This window comes from Mustela nigripes, chromosome 5, assembly GCF_022355385.1.
Source record: "Mustela nigripes isolate SB6536 chromosome 5, MUSNIG.SB6536, whole genome shotgun sequence".
In the NCBI taxonomy this organism is placed as follows: Eukaryota; Metazoa; Chordata; class Mammalia; order Carnivora; family Mustelidae; genus Mustela; species Mustela nigripes.
The window spans coordinates 73434066-73456030 of record NC_081561.1 but is presented as its reverse complement, the minus strand read 5'-3'; the positions used below and the strand labels follow the sequence as shown (position 1 = coordinate 73456030).

The 21965-nt window shown below is 39.1% G+C and overlaps 1 protein-coding gene across 4 annotated transcripts in view; it reads right to left on the bottom strand.

Moving 5' to 3' along the window:
- Nucleotides 1-20992, bottom strand: part of NKAIN2 (sodium/potassium transporting ATPase interacting 2) — a 1019864-nt gene extending 998872 nt beyond the window's left edge. Inside the window, exon 1 of one of the 4 annotated variants that reach the window (XM_059400652.1) lies at nucleotides 20715-20992. In XM_059400652.1, the coding sequence (XP_059256635.1) occupies nucleotides 20715-20828 (114 nt within the window). In that variant the 5' untranslated portion in view covers nucleotides 20829-20992. Of the gene's footprint in view, nucleotides 1-20443 lie in introns of all 4 variants that reach the window. The other 3 variants (XM_059400649.1, XM_059400650.1, XM_059400651.1) reach the window with 3 other exon arrangements.
- Between the last annotated feature and the right edge of the window lie 973 nt (nucleotides 20993-21965).

Below are 21965 nucleotides of genomic sequence, written 5' to 3'. Positions count from 1 at the left end.
CAAAAGTATTTTATAAAGAAAACAGGTTTTGGTGCTCATTATCCATATTTTTAATGTAGCAGTTATCCTAGGCTCTCATTATCTTAAATTCAGATATTTCCTATTGCAGGAGCCTTCATGACTGGAACCTTCCCCATGTGAATCGATCTTATATTTTCTACTTCTTTTTCCTTAAAAGTTGCTCTGAACATGTCACTCCATAATAAAGAAACTATCCTGACTATAAGTCACTTATCCCATAAAATTCAGAATCCTTTGTCAAATTTCAAAACGCTTCATAATGACAAAAGTTGCATGTATTGTTTAAAAGGTGCCAGTGAATATTCTAAGCATTTCACATGTATTAATTATTTTAATTTTTCCACCAGCTCTATAAAGTAAATACCATTATCAATCCCATTGTACCGATTAAGAAAGTAAGGCACAGAAAAGTTATTTGGGCAAGGTGACAAAAATTTGTAGCATCATCATTTGAAATTTTGATTCCAGCGGCTAAGCTCTTAAAAACGACATTATATTCTAGAATCCACAATCTTAACCTCCTCTAACTATCTATCCATAACCCCCATGGTATCTGCATGTACTTCATTTTCTTTCCTTACGTTTGATGGGGTTCCCCCAAATACGGCACCTTGGCAAATTCAGTATTTTAAGCTGAAAGCATCTGAGAAAATGGCAGAAGCATGGTCACTGTGACCAGCCCCTTTCCCTTCTCTCCAGAAACAGGTCAGAAAACCCTCCCCTAAGGCTTCCCCAAGATTCTCCAGTTTACTACACTTACCTCATATTCAACCTATCATATTTTTCCATGACTGCCCACTCTTCATCAAACCTAGCATAAACATACTCAAATCTAACTCTGTCTTTGGGGCTTGATTTCCTTATGAAAACTGTGTCATGTAAAAATGTGTATTAAATTAATTTGTATGCTTTTCTCCTAATAATCTTTTTCAGTTTAATCTCCAGATCCAGCCAGGGACCCTGGAGTACTGGTATAGGAAAAATTTTTCCTCCCCAACATATTCCATAACACTAAGCTCTGTATTAGTCCCATTGTATGTACTCAATCAATATTTATTGACCAACTAATTTATCAACTCCAAAATGTAAAATTCTAATGGCAAAAGTTAAAGAAGAACAGCAAAGAGAGAATTAGGCCTTCAGAAATGCCCAAAGCTAGAAAGAAGAAATCAGAAAACAATAGAGACATACAAATGAGTTGTCAGAAGCCTGGGAGTAATTTTTCACAGCTATCTCACTGCAAAGAATTAGAACAGTTGTGTAAATCACTTGCCTGGATATGGTAAATCATCTCATTAAATGTGGTAACAGGGTAAATGAATACTTTCTAAGCAATATTTTTTAAATTCCATATAAGGTTTAAAAGAGTCCATTTAGCTTAGGTGATTATTTTTTATTTCAATCATAGATTTTCACACTAAAAAAAAAAAAAAAAAAGATCATCAATATAAAAAAGGCAGAAAAGAAAAAGTGTTCAAATTCAATTAACTCTGCATAATAACTGAGTTCTCATTTCCCTAGTATTCAGCCCCTTTCCTCTTACCCTGTTTTAAGAACAATATTTAAAATCTCAATCAGAAAAAAATTAATTAATTAGTTAATTAATTAAATAAAATAAAATCTCAATCAGATTCTAAAATCACTTTATCCATACCTATATTCAAGGGTAAACAATGCATTTCTTATAAGAAAACAATACTCCTTTTTTTAATTCGATGGGTCCCTAATCCTCACAACCCACCCACCCCCAACCTCTGTTGCCTTCCACACACCCACAGGAGGCTCAAACTATAAGCCTCTCTTACAGTATGGAGAAAAATAACTGGCTTTTGTTTCCCAATGGAATTTTCATGTACGAAGACTGCTAATAGTGAGTGCTGGGTGTGTGAGGTAATGTTCCAGGGTCTCTATCTATATATACTCTGCAGCTGCACAGCTTTGTGATTTCCAGCTCTCCGAGTATAATGCAAAGTCAAATGCCAGATCAAAAAATAAATTTTAGAGCCAGCATGATCAAATCAAGGGACAATGATTCTCTTTGCACCATCCATCTGAGCAGCATCTTACATCAACATTAGTACTATCAGCACCTGGCCTGAACCAGCTGCTCTCATCTTCCAAACTAAAAATATGATGCCTGATCTAAAACATGGAAGGACAATAAGAAGGAGCCATGTTTCATTACAGTGTAATTTCAGTTTCTCGATGAAAAGAACAACTGGTGAAAATCTTTCTATCTGCAGATGGTAATGCTATTGTCTATGGAAAATGCCTCATGCTTACCCTTTTCAGGTCAGGGCTCTTTATTTGCTTATCAACTGTCAACGTATATAATGATCCAGTGATATTAGCTGGTATATAATATTGCTTATTAGAAACACAGAGACAACGACCCCAAAGAATCCTGAGCAGTGCTGTTGATGCAGACCGTCAGCTGCTATTTTTTAAGTTGCTTTCATTTTGAGGCCAAATCATTGTAAAACAGCTAAAATGTTTTTCCCTCTATGGTCTGTGATACAAGCATTCGAAATGCATCTTGAGTGAAACCTAAAGGTGAAATTTGAACTTGACATATATTATTTAAAAGTCTCTTAGAAGGGCACCTGGGTGACTCAGTCTGTTAAGCATCTGCCTTCAGCTTGGGTCATGATCTCAGGGCCCTGGGATGGAGCCCCCTCCAGCAGGCTTCCTGCTCAGCAGGGACTCGGCTTCTCTCACTCCCTCTGTCCCTCCTCCCACTTGTGCTCTCTCACTCTCTCAAATAAATAAATAGCCTTTTAAAAAATAAATAATAAATACAAGTCTTTTAGAGAAGAGTGGGTTTAATTTTTTAACTTCTAAATATTAAGTTCGGTAACATCACTCTATTGGCTTTAAATGACATAAAAATGGTTGAGGGGATATTGAGAAATAGCAAAGGGTTGGTAACAATAGCCCAATTAATTTCAAAGCAAGTATCAAATTTTTTAAAATTCAATTCAGCTACAAGATGCATACATAACTAGACCTGTGGTCAGCAGAGGTGGTCTACACTCATGCTCTACACAGTGGCTGTCACGGAGCGATTCTGGTTTGGCATGGCCCCTCAATGTGGGCGTGATTTATTCAGCTGCGAGGCATGTGGCTGGTCAACATGGGAAGACTGAGGGAACATCCGTGCCCCACGGCGCTCACTCAGCTGTTGTCGCAGAAACGGGAGATGCTCTACAAATATGTGTCCAGAGAACTGATCAAGACAATTTAGAGTACAGACAGCTTATTTTTAGAATTACAACAAAAATTAAAAGCCCCCCTCTATGGTTTTTATTTCACTTTGGAGAAATAAGTTCTTTTAAAAGAAAATTCTTTGTGCAATACTCCATTTACTAGTACCTGTAGAGAAATTAGTGGTTGATTTTAGGTGCTTAAGAGGGAAAATGAGAAACTATGATTAATTACTCAGTTGCTAGATAGCCACAGACCCATGTATCTTTTGCATCGGCCACATCCTTTTCGTGCTTGTTTTAATACCTTCTGCTTAGTCCAATGGGAGACCCACAACAGATGTTTAATAAAACGTTTTGAAGTCTTTTTTTTTTTTTAAATAAGAGCTTTCAGCATGATGGGCTTTTAAAAACAGTGATAAGAAGTAAACTCCAGACATTCAGGACTTAAATGTGATACCTCAGTTAGAGAACTTTACCTTTAGAAAACACACAGACTCTTTTATCTACCTTTTTTTTCCCCTAAGAGAAGATGTATTTAAGTGTCAGGTAATCATCTAAAATCTTATCAGACTATTCCTTCTCTTTCTGATCTTTGGACAAAGTACTACTTGAGCTGAAAAAATAAGGTGTATGATCAACGAGCAAACCATTTCATTTCAGTCAGTAGTGTTGGTCATGCCTTCCAGCTTTCCATTGTGCACTCATTCTAATCCAAAAGTTAATTTGGGGGCTGGCACAGATTTCTCCATTTAAAAGCTAACTCACCGATGTCTCTCTAATGTCTCTACTGGAAGTACATCCTAAATAATGACCCCACTGATATGGAGCATATCTGAAGGGATGTCCAGAACGCAGCTTTCCATTGCATTGCTTTCACTGAGAGCTGCTCTACTTCGTTTCCACTTCTCTTTAAATTAGCAAGTAAGGCTGGGAATCCTCCAGACTCAGTTCAGACTGTATGTTCTAATTAGATGATTGGAAAACTTTAATTAATAAGATGACCCCAGCATAAAAATCAGGGCATACTCTTAAGTACTTATAGCTTACAAATTTGAGCAAGCACTGACTTTTGCAAGTCAGCCAACTTTGTTAGTTCTCAACAATCCTTTAATTAGGCTAGACAGGAAGTAGCATGCACTAATGTGTGTCCTGGCTGAATTCCAGTGGGGATTATTGCAATCTGGTCTACCTAAACTTCCACAGGTTCCATCTGAATACAGTAGTCTTCTCCATTCTCTGTCCCTATTTCATTCTGCATTGACACTTTATGAGGGTTCCTGCTTTTTACCCTAAGCACTGAGGATATCCAGTTAACAAGACCTTCTGAAAACCTACCACTTCCAGAAAAACATGTGCTAAGTAAGAAAAGCAGACAGTATTCTAAGAAAACCCACTTCCCTCTTACATACATCCATAACACATGACGAAGTCAATTCCTCTGAACAGCATCATTTTTATTCTCCCCCTTGCTCCCATCATATACCTGCTACATCCACTAAACACACACACACACACACACACACACACACATTCCACATACTTAAACTTTCAGAGGACCCAAGTACATCTTTAGGAAACTGCACATAATGGCAATTAAGAAAGCATCATATGCATCTTGGTTCAAAGTTTATAAGGTATTCGTGTTTGGGTTTTTTTTTCCCCCATTATTACTGCTATTTCGCCCTGTACTGTATTAAAGAAAACTGCATCAGGTGATATATTCACTTAGGTCTGTGCAAATATGAAGATGGGAAAGTACCTTCTAGTCTGGGTCTCCCAGAAAAAGGCAATTTTTAAATGCAAGATTTAATCATAAAATCTTCGCACTAAAAGGACCTTGAAGAAGTCATGTAATTTACTCTTCTACCCCCAGGCATGCAAATCAGAGTCCACCAAAAGACTGTTACCAAAAGAAATCAAGTTGGGCCAAGAGAAATTATACAGTCTAAGATAGGATAATTTAAAAGATTAATCTCTGCTGTCTTACCATACTTCTCTAGCAATAACTGGGCCTTCTGGTGAATCAGGATATCAAATATTAAAATGCATTTGAATATACTTGGGTTGGGGGGATCACCTAAGGACTATTAATAGCTTAAGTATTTTTTAATTTAAGTTCCTGAAGGGCAGTGGTTATAATTTGTGTGTGTGTGTGTGTGTGTGTCCATGCATTTCCATAAGAGTGAAGAAAGTCTCCCAATACTTCAGAGCCTTACAAAATGTTTACTTTTTAATTTACAGTCATATTAACTCTTACCTAAATCTTTTATTAAATTTAAAATTCATCATCTGACCTAAAATTTCATGCCTTCCTCTTCATATAAACAACTGCCTATCTTATAATTAACATGTATTCTGTATCTGAAATATTTCTTAATTAAGACATCTCATAAAAATCTATATATTATGTGCATATTTTAGTAGGCTATAGGACTTCAGAGAGGACAAATAAAATGTCAAATATTCATGGACAATCTTTACCGGCACCAAAGGAAAGACAGCATTCACTGGGTCTTAGATAATATCCCCCGGTACAAATGAAAAGAACCAAGACAGTCAAGAATGCAAAGGCTTGCCTGCGCACATAATTGACCATAAAAAAAAAAGCAGCTTTCAAGTAAATCTCCAGTCAACATCACCTCACTAGTAGATACTCCCACAAACGTTAACTCAATGTGTGTCTCAACCTACCTCCTAATCCCTAATGTGTGTCTCCCAATCCCTAACATACATCTCAACTTAGCTCCTAATCTCCTTTTTCTTTCCTTCTGCTTCTCTCCTCACCTCCAAAGCTGCGCAACCACTGAGCTCCTCTCATTTAATACCTGCTTAGAAACAATAAAAATCATCTAGACAGTTTACAAAATGTCTAGGTAAGTAGTTTGCTTCCCCTAATACTCTATTTCCATTAGTCAAGGAGCTGGGGGAAGGAACACTGGTGTTGACTTTTGATAGAGCTCCCAATAATTGCAACCCAGGGCACAGCGCCCCGGGCATGACTCTCATAGGTGCACAATGGCGAGCTCAAATCTACTCTTCCCTTCACCATCACTTCCACTGTTATCTAGAAAAATCCAAATTTAGGATGAAGAAAACCTGCTGTTATTGCTAAGTACTCTTTCTAGGGCTTTCCTCTAGCTCAGTGGATTTCAACAAGAGGGCTGTTTTGTAATTTGGCAATGTCTAAAGACATTTTTGGTTGTCACAACCTGGAGTATGCTACTGGCATCTACATGTAGAGACCACAGATGCTCCTAAACTTCATGTGATGCACAGAATATCCCCACATGACAAAGAAGTATCCAGTCAATAATATTGTTGAAGCTGAGCCAGTGGCTTACCTGAAACCTACATTTCCCTTCCTTCATCACTCCACTCACATCCTCATTAAACATTTCCATTCCTCCCAATTCATCCTCCTGCCCCCTACTAACCATACTTCTTTTCCAACTCCAATCCCCAGGTCAAACCACACTCTCCCAGTCTCACAATTACCAGCAATCCCTGCAACACTCTTATTCTTTCCTGGCTATGTTCCTCTTCATCCCTTACCTCTGATTATCTTCAGTAAAGCCAAAAGGTACAGTGATGGTTCTTCTATCAGCTGGATGATAGAGGCCTCATGGCCTCTCGCTCTTCTCAACAACTGGACCTTCCATACAATTCAGTGACCAGTAAAGGGCCCGCAGGCAGTGCTCCTCTCCAAGACCTAAACCCCTGTGTATTGTCTCACTATGACAACCAACACAACCACCTTTCCTATGATCTCCCTTCTGCTGGACCTCCCTCCCATCCTCAAACATCTGCAGTGGTGCTCCAGGAATCTGACTGCCCTTTCCATTCTGGTAGCCTATTCATGGCCACCCAGTCCTACATTTCATTTCAAGTCCCCGAACCCTCACTTTTGTTCAATCGAAGAGCAAGGAAACTTCACACTTCTGCTTTTCCATTCCAATTCTTAAAAAGTTGGGGAATGATGGAAAAGTAATTGGTTCCCCTACAAATGCATGCCACCTGGTTTCACTAAGGCCTTAGTTGCAATTTAGCAATCATTTAATTTGTTGCTTCTTTCCCCCCACATTCCCCACAGAGCTTGGTCCAAACTTTAGGCCTTCTCTCTCATGTCATATTGCCTCTTATTCTACCATGGGGAATGGTGCCACTCACCTGGAGAATTAGCCTCTGTAGAAATGTATGTCCTATGAATTTTAAACTCCCTCCAAAGGAGCTCAAGTCCATTCACAAACTGCAACCCTACCCACTTCATCCTCTGCTTCCCTTCCCAATTCTCCATACTTGCCAGTGAACCTGACTCTTTGTTGTCCCACACATACTTACTCTATTCTAATCTTTGCTCTATCATTTCTCTCTCTCTTTTTTTTAAATTTAAATTATTTATTTATTTATTCATTTATTTATTTATTAGTGTGCACTATGTGGAGCCAATATGGGGATTGAACTAATGACCCTGAGATCAAGTGTTGCGTGCTCTACCAACTAAGTCAGTCAGGTACTCCCTAACTAACACTACTTACTCCTAGGCTTCTCTTTTCTCCAATCTTGTTATAGAAATCTTACCTATCATGTACACACATCCCTTCACACCTTGAATGATCAGCTTATGAAGATGTAACTGATTACTTCCCCCAAATCCCCTTAGTACTTCACTCTTACTTTTCTTACAGTTCCTATCATTCTGTATTATACTGTATGTATCTATACATACCATTTAATCTCCTAAACAAAGTCTTAGTTTGCTTACACTATCCAACTCAACTCTGCTCCTTCTACATTGCATTACACATAAATGCACTCACACATGTGTCTATATTATCATTACAATACATTATAAATAATGTATATCAAATATATAGAGAGAATCTCCTAAAATGTTTTGCAAATTCAAAATAACTGAACTAAACTTGTTCAATAAGTAGAATACCTTGATAAACCGGACGACCAAAAAAAAAAAAAAAATGGAAAGGAAAAGTTTATCAGTAGTTTTCACACGAATTTCATATATCAGGTTGAGAAATTTGTAAATCCCCTCAAGTTGCATGGGTATTTTCTGATAAGAAAATTAATAAATTTTAATAGTTTCAAAAGGGCCCATCATGAACAACAATAACAAAAAAGTTAAAAAGTACTGTTCTGGAGATTTGAAATATAAAGACAGAATTCACTTCATTATTTACATTTTGATCTAAGAAAGCTTTTAAATAATGTTATACCAATTGCAGTAAATAAAGCTACATAATATGAATTTGAAGATATGAATTCATTTTTAAAAAATGGCCCAGTTTACATCACCATTTATTTTTCACCAACACTGATCTTATTTATAGTATGCTGAAATGTGATTTTACAGTACGTAATAAACAGAACAGTAAAGTATTTTTAAGTATTACCACATTAAGCAAGTAGTATGGCTTCATAAATAAGTAAATAAGGATCAGGTTGCAATTTAACCTAATCTTCAATTATCACAACCACTACATATTAGATCAATCCATGATAGGAAACACAGCTTGACATTCCTTTCAGCTACACCATATCTTAACTGTCAAAGGGACAGAAGCATACTCTTAATTTACTCAGCACATGTCAGTATGCTGTTCATGTGTGGGACATTTCATAGATCTTTCTTAATGAAGCAGATTTAGTAATTACTTAATTTCCTCCCACTGTTCATTAATTCATTCATTCATTTTGAAACAATCATAACTGGAACATAGCACTGCAGGCTAGGAATCAACCTGGAGTTCTACTGGATTTCTACTGGGTCTTCTTCTCCCAACACCCCACAGCAGGGCCCAAGGCATAGCTGGTTCTCTGCCTCTGACAGTAATGGGCCCATGTACTGCTGCATTCAAACCACATGAGGAAGACATTCCAGGAGATGTATTTTGTAAAAGATATTTTTATGTCACAAAATTACTTTTCAACCAAAAAGTTAACATCCCTCCTATAAACTGAGATCACTGCCTCAATAATTTTGCTAATACCCCCATCCACATATTACTATTAAGGTTTATATGTAACATTCTTATTCACATTATGAAAGATTGAATTTAAAAATGGGTCTGCATGCAACAGAACTATTCTGGCATGTAAAGTCCACATCAAACTGCTGTAGAGATCTAGAAAAAAATGTATTGGGGTTTATTTCTCTCTGCTTAAGGGAAAAACTAATATTTCAAGCTGTTATGGTTCTTAATATAACTCTAGAGTCAAAGTAACTGCAATAACATAGCAATCATCACTATCTCATTCTTGTGAAAAGAAAGTAAAAACCAAGATTTCCCTGAAGAATTAAAAGTAAGGGAGGCATATAATTAAAGGTCACTAAACACTGTTATTATAAGATTTACATTTGCTAAATGTAAATTGAACTTATGCCATTTGCCTGATTTTTAGGACAACTTTTTTGAACCAAAAAAAAAAAAAAAAAAAAAAATCTATTCCAAGATAGTCTATAAAATGGTAAAATGGGAGAGCAGTGTCCCCTATATTTAAGAGCCTTTGGAGCCTCTCAAAAAGGTTGTAGATAAAACCAGAAATGGATTCTTGAGAAAACTCATTAATGAACTTGCAGTCATCTTCACAGACTTCACTAAAACATCCTTTAAAAATGTATTTATCAGGGGTGCCTGGGTGGCTCAGTCTGTTAAGTGTCTGCCTTCGGCTTAGGTCATGATCCTGGGGTCCTGGGATCGAGCCCCCTATCTGGCTCCCTGTTCACCAGGGAGCCTTCCTCACCCTCTCCCTCTGCCTGCCGCTTCCCCTGCTTGTGTGCACTCGCTCTCTCTCCCTACCTCTCTAATAAACAAATAAAATTTTAAAAACGTATATATTACTTTAAGTAGAGTAGTATTACTTGCCTTTTAACTGCTAGGCATTCAGAACCTAGCCACCTCTCCTCAACATCTACCTCCTCCCTAACCCTGTCCTTCAGAAGAAAGAAGAAAACTGAATACCAAGCCAAAAGAAAAGCAAAACATGGGTTCTTAAATGCTATAGAATAGCCATAATTTAACTATTATCCTTTGACTGAATAAAATGGAATCACATTTTATGAAAGATGTACAAAAATGAAATTTCATTAATCCCTATTTGATAAGGGTAAGAAATGCATAATCCTTATACAGCTCCAATATTTTGGAAAATTACAAGTTATCTGTCCACTGTAATCAAATTTTTGAGCAGACTTTATTTTTTAAGTTATTTTACTTATTTAAGTAATCTCTACACCCAACGTGGGGTTTGAACTCACACCCCAAGATCAAGAGTCCCAGGCTCGGGGCACCTGAGTGGCTCAGTGTATTACGCCACTGCTTTCAGCTCGGGTCATGATCTCAGGGTCCTGGGTTCAAGCCCAACATCGGGCTCTCTGTTCAGCAGGGAGCCTGCTTCCCCCTCTCTCTCTGCCTACTTGTGAGCTCTCTCTCTCTGTCAAATAAATAAATAAAATCTTAAAAAAAAAAAAAAAAAAAAAAAGAGTCCCATGCTTTTCTGACTGAGCCAGCCAGGCACCCCAAGCAAGTTTTATTTAAAAAGGAGGAAGGGGTAAAAGACCCCAGAGCTCCTTATATACCACTTGTGTATTATCAAATACACAGAAGTTTTCAAATATGTGGCTCACTCACTGCTCCCAAATACCTAGAGTTAAACACATCCACAGACCCTGATCTCATCTCTGCACCTGAGAAAAACCAAAGGAAGCAAACAGGTAGTGCCTGGAAACACTATCTCCCATAGGTCAACTATTCCCTAATTCACAGACCGAGAGACTGAGAGACTGAGGTCAGGACCACTGTGTCCACAGGGAGGAACTATGACCTCCAGGAGCAAACGGAGTCCTGCCCACTGTAGGTGCCATAACAAAGAAAGTGCTCAATGCCAAGGAAAGTCAACGGAGCCCTTCTGGGGCAAGATCATAGAAGGCAGCACACTCCCAGGCTGTAATGTTCTCCTTGGGACTATAAAAGTCTCCCCCACTTTTTGTTTCTGAGCGACATCTGAGACTGTCCTTTGTAAAAATAATACTCAAGGAGCTCTGCCTTGTATATATCTCCATGGCTAGAAGTCCACATAGAGTAGTCTCAAATGAATTCCCTGCCACCCCTGCCACTGAACATTTCAGAGATGATATGGACCCATCTATCATTTGACACAGGGCTGTCAGTTAAAAGATTTAAAACACCTCCTTATTCTGTTGTGTAATTAGTATCACACAGATGCATACAAAGGCTTCTGTTCACAGAAGAGATTTGACTCCTCCATTCCAATCTAAGACCCATTTGTTTTCAAAGAACACAACATTGTTGGGGCTTTTAAATGTGTTACTGTTTTAGAGTGTGTGCATTGATTAGGAAACAAAAGTCAGTATGAGAACTCCTTACCACCAGCCCTGCAAAGACAGACATTTAGGGTCCGCTGCTGGAAGAACCTGCAGAATACAGGCACGACTCTTCAGCCATGACTTTTTTTAAAAGTTTTTTTTGTTTTTTTGTTTTTTCTTTTTTTAAATTTGAGAGAGAGAAAAAGAACGAGCAGAGAGGATGATGAAGAGGGAGAAGCAGACTCCCTGCTGAGCATGGAACCCAACGTGGGCCTAGATCCCAGGACCCCAAGATCATGGCCCAAGTGATGCTTAACAGACAGAGCCACCCAGCCACCCCTCACCCTTGATTTTTTTTTTTTTTTTAATGTTCTGTTAGCCAGCATTCCCAGAACTTTTAAAAGAAAGTTCTTTTGCAGATGCCCTCCCTCAGGTGCTCTTACGTTCCAAATACCCCTGGAAACCTACTGCAACACGCCCCCTTCTTTGTAACACTGGTAATTAGCCTTGACTGAATTTCAAAGTTAAGGGTTGTAATTTTAGTGGCTGAAACATCATTTCAAGAAACTCAAGTAAATCTATAAAAAATAATAGCCAAGAATCTGAACACAAGGTCTCCCTCATTTATTTTAATTATGTGATAATAATATTTGATAATCTTAAACATCTTTATGTATTACTCTTTGTTAAATACCTCTTAAGTAGGTTAAGTGTTTCTATACTGAATTTTTAGCCTTTAAATATTTAGATAACAATTTAATATTATTAACTTTTAGACTGCATCATTAGCCAAGAGCAATATTTTGCTAAAAAGTGTTTCTGAAAATGCTAGGAAGATTAATAGGGGATATCAGGAAAGAGGTCCTTGGTTCATTGCAAGCACTTTGTAAGCATTTGCAGAGTTAAGTGGAATTAAGCCGGAGTTTCTTTCATGTAGGACTTCTAGGAGCTGCTGGGATGTATTGTGACCCTTCAGAAGTAGGAGAAAAGCTAAAGCTAGAGTAGCATCCACAACTTATTTAACCTCAGAGGCCACATACAACAGAACATTTTGCAGATCTAGGGCCTATGGAACACAGTTTTAGAAATGCCAGCCCAAACAAGGATTGGGTTGACTGGTTTGTAAAATTTAATTCCTAATGAACACTTCAAGTGTGATAAACCATCAGACACATAAGCATAATGGTTTATCTATTTCAAATGATCTGCACCTAATGTTATCCTCCTTATTTATATATGTTCATATAGGTGGGTGAAGGGGAAAAAAAACGTTTCTATAGGAAATTAGTTGTTACGACTAAGGTCACCAGCCAAATGATATATAAACAGCCCATAACCGCTCTTACTGTGACTGAATGAAAAGTTCTGAAAGATTAAACTCTTAATATGTACAAAGATTTTCTGGATATCAGAAGCTGTGAAGTTCTTCTCACATTTGTGAAGCTCTTTCATACCTAAATTGAGCACATGTTCTCCCCAGATGCCGTTAAGCATCTTATAGGGGAAATGGCTCAGGAATTACTTGCCCCTATTTTTCAAATGAGGAAATAACGGTCAGTTATTCAGTTGTCCAACACAGAAATATCAGACAAGGTATAGAAAAATCTGCCCTCACTCATTTCAGTGCTTTCCCAGCACATTCCCTTCTCTCCCTCTCTCCCCCACAGTCGTGCTTGGCACCCTGAGAAGCTATTCCAGAAATTCAGACTGAGGGGCTAGGCTAGCAAAGAGAGACGGCTGAAGGAACCAATTCTACTCCAGCAAGACAAGCAGAGAGTATACAGACTAGAGGAAATGAACCACTTTCAGATTGTTCGAGATCTCTCTTCACTGCAAAGACACAAGCACTGTAAAAAGACCTTCCATTTCCCTTATATAAACTTCTGAATAGGACTAAGCTAGAAGTCGGAAAGAGACACACTTGGTCCTGAAAAGTTTTTGTTCGCATAAATAACAGGCCAAAGTAAGAATGAGCTAATTACCTAGTTGGGTTGAAAATTTTCAAAAACAAGTTCATGTATTCAGGTAACACCCTAAGTGGAGACCTATACTTTAGGCCAGTAGTTCTCCAAGTTTTGATTCCTAACCACTGGCATCCTTGTCACCTGGGAACTCATGAGAAAGCAAATTCCAGGTCTAGGACCTCCCTGAGATCTCCTGAATCAGAAACCCTGGAGTGGGGTCCATTGATGTGCATGGAAAAAGCCCTGCAAGTGATTCAGATGCACAATCAAGATTGAGAAGTGCTCTAGAATATTCAGTGTACATTCTAAACAAACTATTACTCAAAGCCATTTCCAAGAACTAACTAATATTCTCACCAAAAAGTCATCCTGATGGATTTAGGACTGAGGTGTGTTTAAAAAAAAAAAAAAAAAAAAAGGCAAATAACATGACTCGGCACTAGCCATTTACCATTTCACAAGGAACAGGAATTTGAGAAAAACAAATACATTTTGTCTTCCACAGAAATGTCTTTAAAACTGATAGATCAAAGTGTCCAAGCCCTTTATTATGTGCTTATTTCTCAGTAACTGGCCTGATACATAGTAGCTGTAACTTTTTCCCCCACCCTTAAGCAATCACAGAAACACAACCTCATGATGAAGGATCATTTCTGTAAGGCAGAACTGCAGGTGTGTTTTGCAGTATTAGGGCACACATGAAACCTAGCAGTACAGCAAGGGAAGCTGACGATGCAAGGCACAGTGTCTCCTTTTATTCTTTAGACCACACACCGCTGCTCCATGGCACCCCAGGTCCAGACAGAAACCTGACACCAACACCCTTCCCTGAGCCTGCTTAGCCTTGTGTTGATTACTGGGTCAACCAGGAATTAGCAGGTAAATTCTGCCTTTGTTAATAAAAGAAATGTAAGCTACAGTATCATTTTGTGATACATGGAAGGGATTTGGTGAAGCAAAGAGCCCAGTCTGGTTTAGAGTGGAACAGAGCTGGGTCTGAGTGCAAGCTCTACCACTTGCTAAGAGAGGTAATTAAGGAATTTGCTTAAACCTTCAGAGTTTCCATTTTCTCCTCTGTAAAGTGAGGATATCAGTAACTATTACCTACTTCATAGGATTACTGGAAAGGAATCAGTGGGAAAAAACACATTTAGCATTTAGTCCAGAACAAGCTTCCAGTAAATACTAATAGCTTTCATTATTGTTTAAGTATTTTATAAAACTAAATTTTTAAAGCATGATAAATTATAAAAGCACATTTTTTTCAAAGTACACACAAAAGTCAGTTTATTATAATTTTTCAAAAAGAGTTTCTACAAGGATCAAAGTTACCATGTGATCCATAATTGATTTAAAAGGTAAAAATTATTAGAAGTCATCTTATTCCCATTCTGGTTTGGGGGGAAAAAAAAGGAAAGAAAGTCTATGGTTTCCTTTAGACTTACTGTTATAAATATTTTTATTCGTTAGACCCAATGCCTATTTTAGAGTTTAAACATAAAAAGAAAAATGCTGTGTTCAGGAAGATGAAGCAAGTAAGTCCTTAAATAGTAGGAACTTGCAAATCTAAATACACCTGAAATAGTAAAAGAAAAAAAAAACAAAAATTTATAGAAATTTCATTTTCCACCTTAATCTGGAGAAAGAAAACATAATTTTATTTCTTCATAGTGTTTAAATGTCCTTCAATTTCTTAGAGTTGATAGGAACAAAAGTTTCATACACTTTTATTTTCATTTTATGTGTAGAAATTTTCCAAATGTTAATACAATAGTTGTTTCTATTATTATTCTGGGGAAAAGAGGAATTCTAGATACATTGTATCTTGATGGAATGTGTATTTTATTATTTTGAAAATAAATAATCAAGTTTCTCTGGGGGGAAAATAGGAGTCAAAACTGGAAGAGTTTCATGATATAGGTGAAAAATGGAATAGAAAGGAAATAAAAATATTTCTCATGCGTGTGTTTGACTTCTGAAATTTGAGTGTAATAAGTCATGGAAATGGAAAATTTTCCATTATTAGCCACATTAGTTTCAAAACTACTTTTGGAATAGTTACACCAAGCTGCTTAAAATTCTACCAAATAACGTACGTATATTATTGGAAATTTTAGTCATTAGTTTTATATATACAAATATTGAATGCAATTGATGCCACAATCCTAATATATTTCTTTCAAGTATAAATCTATAAGGTTTAGTATGTACTTCTGTCTCAAATTTTATTTTTGTCAAGCACACACATGTGTAAAAAGGAAACAGAATCAGAAATAAAGACCTCCTGTTTCAAGGGAGTTCCTGGCTGCTGTTCTGAAATTCTTGATTGGGCAAGTAGAGAATTTGACCCCAGAATAAAGCAGAATGAGAGGGAAAAGGAGGTGGCAATGCCTATTCACATTTTTTGGGCCACTGCCCACTTACGGGCCCCATGCCAGAGATGATTCTGGCATTCCACACAGGGGATGCTGCCCACACAAGCCTCTATTGGAGAAAGCAGAGGAGAAGCTCTGTGCCGATTGGTTCCTTGAAACTTTGGGTATATGGGGAAAAAAAAAAAAAAAAGGAGCTTTGCCACTCAGTTTGTGAACCAAGAAAGAGAGCTGGACACTGGAAGGAGTTTCTGTATCTTTCTTGGTAACCATTGAGTGGAGTACTGCTGAAAATTAGAATGAAAGAATAGATTTAAGCAAATATGCACACATACACACAAGATGCTGGAATCAAAAAGTAGAAAATATTTGAAAAAAATAAAGGTATTTGACAACTTAGCAAATTCCTAGCCTATTTTTACATAAGTTTCTGAAATGGCATATGGAAATCGTTAGTTTTCTTTCTGAGCTAGATTAGTTAATTATCATAAGATTTTATTATCAATGGCATGTGAACCTAAAATTTTAAATTGTCTGAGCAGGGAGGTTTTGTGGCAGGTAGAATTCTAAGCTTATGAAGAACTTTCATACCTGTCAATAGTACCCAAGGAAAATTACAAGACTCCACCTGCATCTTTCAAGTCACTTTGGGTCATGCTTTATGTTTTTAAAAACTAATGAAAGTTCATATAAATATGAACACTGCACCAAGTCATGACAGACAACCACTGATGTATTGCATAATTATAATAAATTGTTTCATTTAGTCCATCTATGTACTCATGGCTTTCTTTTCTAATAAATGTGTACCCCTGAAAATGCCTAGTAAGTACCTGCACAGTAGAAAGTAATTGGCCATTCTAAAGTCAGTTTCAAATGTGCTTCTTCACACAGAGACACACACATGTGTACTAACACAATTCTTCATTGCATCTGCTCCAAGTTAGCAATATTTCATAAAGTACATGGCAAGAATGGCACCTTCAAGTATTAATCTGAACATAAATCTATATTTCCAATAGTTTATGACACATACACCTTGTTCCATAAAGGAATCTGACCTACAAAAAAAAAAAAAAAAAAAAAGGTGGGGGGCAATGTTGAATTTTCTTACTTGAAAACAAATCTGTCTTTTCAAACTAAGGAAGTTAAGGTCTTCCATATTATAACTAAGTGATTTTTCACTGAGGATCATCTGAGTAATTTTTGCGACATTCAGATCAAGTACTCTTTGATTCAACCAAACACTGAAGAACAAAAAAATAAAAAACAAAATAAAACAACTGAAACATTTTCTCAAGCTGCTGGGTTGTCAATAAGAAGTTAGATTGTTGCTATCCTGTGCCACTATAACCAACACTGCAAATGCAGTGATGAGTTTTGTGACTATCTGAAATCTTCAGTTTCTGAGCACTAAGGACAGCAATGATAAAAAGGAAATTATCTTCTTGAGATCAAGAGCTTTAACTTTGTACTGTACACATGGAACCAAACTGTTACCAGAGATCACATCCCTTTTTCATAGGAATCACCCTAAAATCTGAAATCAGAATAACCATATCTCAAAGATTTTAATGTATGATATAAAAAGGCAGACACTTTTACATAAAATGCAAGTTTTGTATTGAATCTATGGGGTATGAAATTCTAAATTCTTGTCTCCTAAACTGATTTCCTGACCTTTAAAAGAAAGTATATTTATCAACAATTGTAATCTGCCAAATATTAAACTAAATGTACATTTAATATAATTAAAAGCAAAGATATAGAATCCTGACAGGTAAATTTCTCCGGCACATTTGTCTCTTTCCCTCACCTGTTAAAAAAGATCAAACACTGTCCGCTCTGATAATAACCTGATGAATGAGGTTCCCATCTCTGCTGTACCAACAGCTACCTCATCCTCTACAAAGGCCAGCTGCAACTTGATGTAAACATAAATATTCCTTTACGTCTAATTAAATTAGAGATATTCTACTTATGTAATTGGAAAGAAATGTTTTCAGAAACTTAAAGTTACTTATAAGGAAATTTAATAAAGTTTCTATCCTAGACTATCTTTGGATTCCATTAATTTAAGTAAATCTAAGATTTATCTACACAACTACCAAAAAACATGCCCAAATGTTACAAAACTGCACACTAAACACTTCAGAAGTAGACAAAACTGGGGGAACGTCTGTGTCAATCAGTGGTACATGAGTCATAACTTACTCTAGAAACATGGCTACTTATAAAACCAATAGCTCAAGATACAGAAAGTTTCTGAAGGTCTATCTAGAGCAAAGGAAAACATATACACCTACCTATTTTGTGTATGTGTGCATGTGCAGTGCTTTATAATTATTAATTTGCAAAGAAATCATTTTATTTAAAATCAAATACTATATTTCTAAGAAGCAACAATTACCAGGAATCTCGGAGGTCCTTTAAATGTGATCATTTCACCTTATCAAAGCAATGAATGTTCTTTGTCCTTTGTTTTTTGTTCTGCATCTGCATTAACATGGCTGCTAATTATATTAGCCTGGTGGCACATAAAGTCTGAATGGGGAAAATCACATGATTGTTATAGAACTTCCTTAAGATTCAAATGTCTCCTCGCTTAGACTGAACATGCCTATATTACAAGTACCTTTATTTTGTTAGAGAACTTAGCTTTGATTCAGAATTTCTGTTCCATAAGCGACTTAGCACTTCTCCAATACACCGTCGGATATGTGCACACATGAACAAAGACACAAACACACACAGAAATCTTTAGCCTTATCACCCCACTTTGTATATTTAGTTTCATTTGTATATTTAGATTTTTTCAAAATTGTTAAGTTCTTGAGAAGTTTGTGTTTGTCACACAAAATGCCACATAGATCTAATGCCATAATAAAGCCCTACTAAGCCAAATCATTAAAAGTTGAATTACATTTTAAATTTTTTAAATTGAAAATAGCCTAAGAATGCTCTTAACCACCCACTCATTCTCACAGCTTTATGATTTTACACAGTGAATCAGCAAATGTATTCTTTTCTGAATCATATATGAACATAGGAATGTTTTGAAAATGTTTATACAATTTGGCATACTTGGCCTAACCAGTGGTTTCACCACGTAAACTCTCCCATTATTCTGGTTAGCTTTATCATTAAGAGTAAAAATCCTTTATTGCAAAACTTAGGTGAGTACGAGGCAAAAAGAAATAAACTGGTTTACACATCACTGAAAAAATTATATTCTTAAAATTACATTTATAGTTTCACCTTCTTTTTCTTACAGTCAAGTGCCTAAGTAATTCACAGATCAAAATAAGCATCATGAGATAACTTTCCTGGTGAAGAAAAACACCCCAAAACAATAAGCAACAAAAAGCACTGCTCCACCAGCTATATAGTAAACAAAACAACAATGACAACAAATGCTGGGGCTTCAAGACTACTGATAAACAATGAAGACCACTTAAGGTATTCTTCTAACAGTTTCAACAGCAAATCCTTGTTCTTTTGAACACTTTACTGCTGGGCTCTCAAATCTCCTTCAGTCTAGTTGTCCTTTCAGCCTTTATGAAACATTGTTGGAAATGTGGGTGGCTTTTCAGACTAATTTATACTTTCCAAGGAAAGCTATTTGATAGCAGGAGTGAGCAAGTACTCCTACTTCAAATTAACCACTTACGGTGGCATATTTTGCACCTCTAAACTATCCTCAGCCCCTCCTATTGCCCTTAGAGAATTTAAATTCAGAGACATGATGTTTTCCATTACTGGCTTCTTGCCTCTTTGCAAACGTACAACATTTCTCAAAATGTATATATAATTCTCCACCCTATAGGATCATACAACATATCTATTTCAGGAGCAATTACATACATGATGTAAGACAGAATATTTTTCTTAAGAATTGTTTAAAATAATTGTGAATTAAAGGCTACTGATTCAGTTTATGGCAGTGGTGTTACTGAGTTTATCCAAGTATTTCTCTTCAATATACATACTTTTAAAACTCAACGTGGCTTCTAGATCAGACTGCTGTAAGGATACCATCTGCCCTACATAGTGGTCTATTACAGCATTATACTTATAAGAATATATTCCTTGAAAAATAACACACATCAATGAAGAAACAAAGATACTGCAAAAAAAAAAAAAGTGTATGGAATTAAAGTCAAAAATCCCATATCTCTCTGTCTTAACACCTGTATAGTAAATTATATGTGACAACCACGTTGTTACAGTACTAGGAATGCAAAGCATAAAGGAACAAGAGATACATCTTGCCTTGCTTAAAGAAATTAAAGACAAGTTTAACCCGCACCTGCCAAACTGTCTTCAGAGGAACAGAAATAGGTGGGGGCGGAAAGGCTCACCTCTCCTGTACCCCACAGTGCCTCTCCCTGAAATCATTTTAAATATAGGCAATATATCTGTCACCTTTTCTCTTTTATTTTTCCTTCCATTCTAATCAATGGCAGACCCTTTACTGCACTCCCCAGCCCAGTATCTCAAAGGCACATTACAGAATGAGAGGACCTAAGTGTCACTTACCAGTTGCATGCCACAGATAAAGATAAGCGTGCACCTGCCACTGCAATAACCCATGGTTTCCGAGACCCCTGCCACAGCCAGACTGTCCCACGTCGGCCACCGTCGAGCCCCCACTTTATCCAATCAGATCGCGGGGAAGGACAGGCAAACCTGCCGAGGGCTCGGGGGCTCCGGGCTGCTGCTGCCAGCGTCCTGGGAAGTGACAGGCATTAGGACCTGCTGGCGCGGCGGCGGCGGCGGCGGCAGCTCCAGCCGCGCCCGCCAAACATACCTTCACTCGCTCGGTGCACACGCCGCGCCGCGGGCAGCGCCGCCCGCGGAGACGCGCCCGGAGCCCGCAGGGGCAGCAGCGGCAGCCTCGCAGCGCCGCCGCGCCTTCAGGCATCTGGCCGCGAAGTTTCGCCCCCGCCGCTCCTCGCGCCGGCTCGCCCCACGCCCCCCAGCGCGGCCGCCGCCCGACGCGCGCTCGCCCGGCGCTCTCCGCGCGCCGGCTTCGGGGGCGGCAAAAGCGCGCGCGGGGCGCTGGCCGCCTCCCTGCGCCTCCCGCGGCTCCTCTGCGCCCGGCGCTGCGGGGCCAGGCGGGCGGGGGCGGGGCGCGGGCCGGGCGGGGGCGTCCGGGCTCCGCGGTCCCGGGCGGCGGCGGCGGCGGCGGCGGTGGCGGTGGCTGCCGCACGCAGTGATGCCAGGTCCGCGGCGCGTCCTGCAGCGGCGGGGCCCCTCCCCTCGCCCAAATGTGCTAATCCTCCTCCAACAAATCCTTCAACAGCTCCCGCCGCCCCTTCCCGAGACGGAAACTTCTTCGCAGCTCCGCAGGGGCTGCCGCGGAGGGGCTGTTGGCAGCGAGGTCTAGGCGGGAAGAAGCGGCGCAGGAGCGGTGACTGCGGCGGTGCGGACGCCGGGGACCTCGGGGAGAAGAGTCCGGGCGGCAGGTCCGTGGCTTCCTGGGCTTGCGTGGGTCCCGTTCCCGCAGCGGAGCCTGAAGCAGCAGGCGCGAGCGGGCCGCGTGGGTGCGCCTGTGTGTGTCTGAGGTGAAGGGACGGACAGGAGGGATAGCGAAGGGGGGTGGGGTGATGAACTAGGGGTGCAGCCGCGGCATCCTGGCCGGTCGGAAAGCCCGCCTGGCGGACGGGAGGAGAAGGGCGCCGCGGCCGCAGACGCACTGCCCGCCGCCCAGCGCCCGGCTCCGGAGCATCTGCAAGGGCCGGAGCGTGGAGACGTGCGGAGCCGACCCCGCTTGGGAAAAGGGACGGGGTTCCTGCCAGAGTTGGTGGGGAACTGGGGAAGCGGAGCGAGTAGGGACGCAGTGAGTTGCCGTTGCTGCTTCAAACTGTTTTCACTCGAGAATTTAAAGAATCAGAGACAATTTTAGCACTCAATGACTACCGCTTTAAGGACCATCCCTGCTGGGTGTGGATTCCTGAAGGTGTTTGCTCCAGACCCCGCTCCCGAGCGCCGGCCAGAAGCTGGGCACAGGCTCCTGCAAAGACCCGCTTCGGAGCCCGCTGCTGCCACCTGCGGGCGG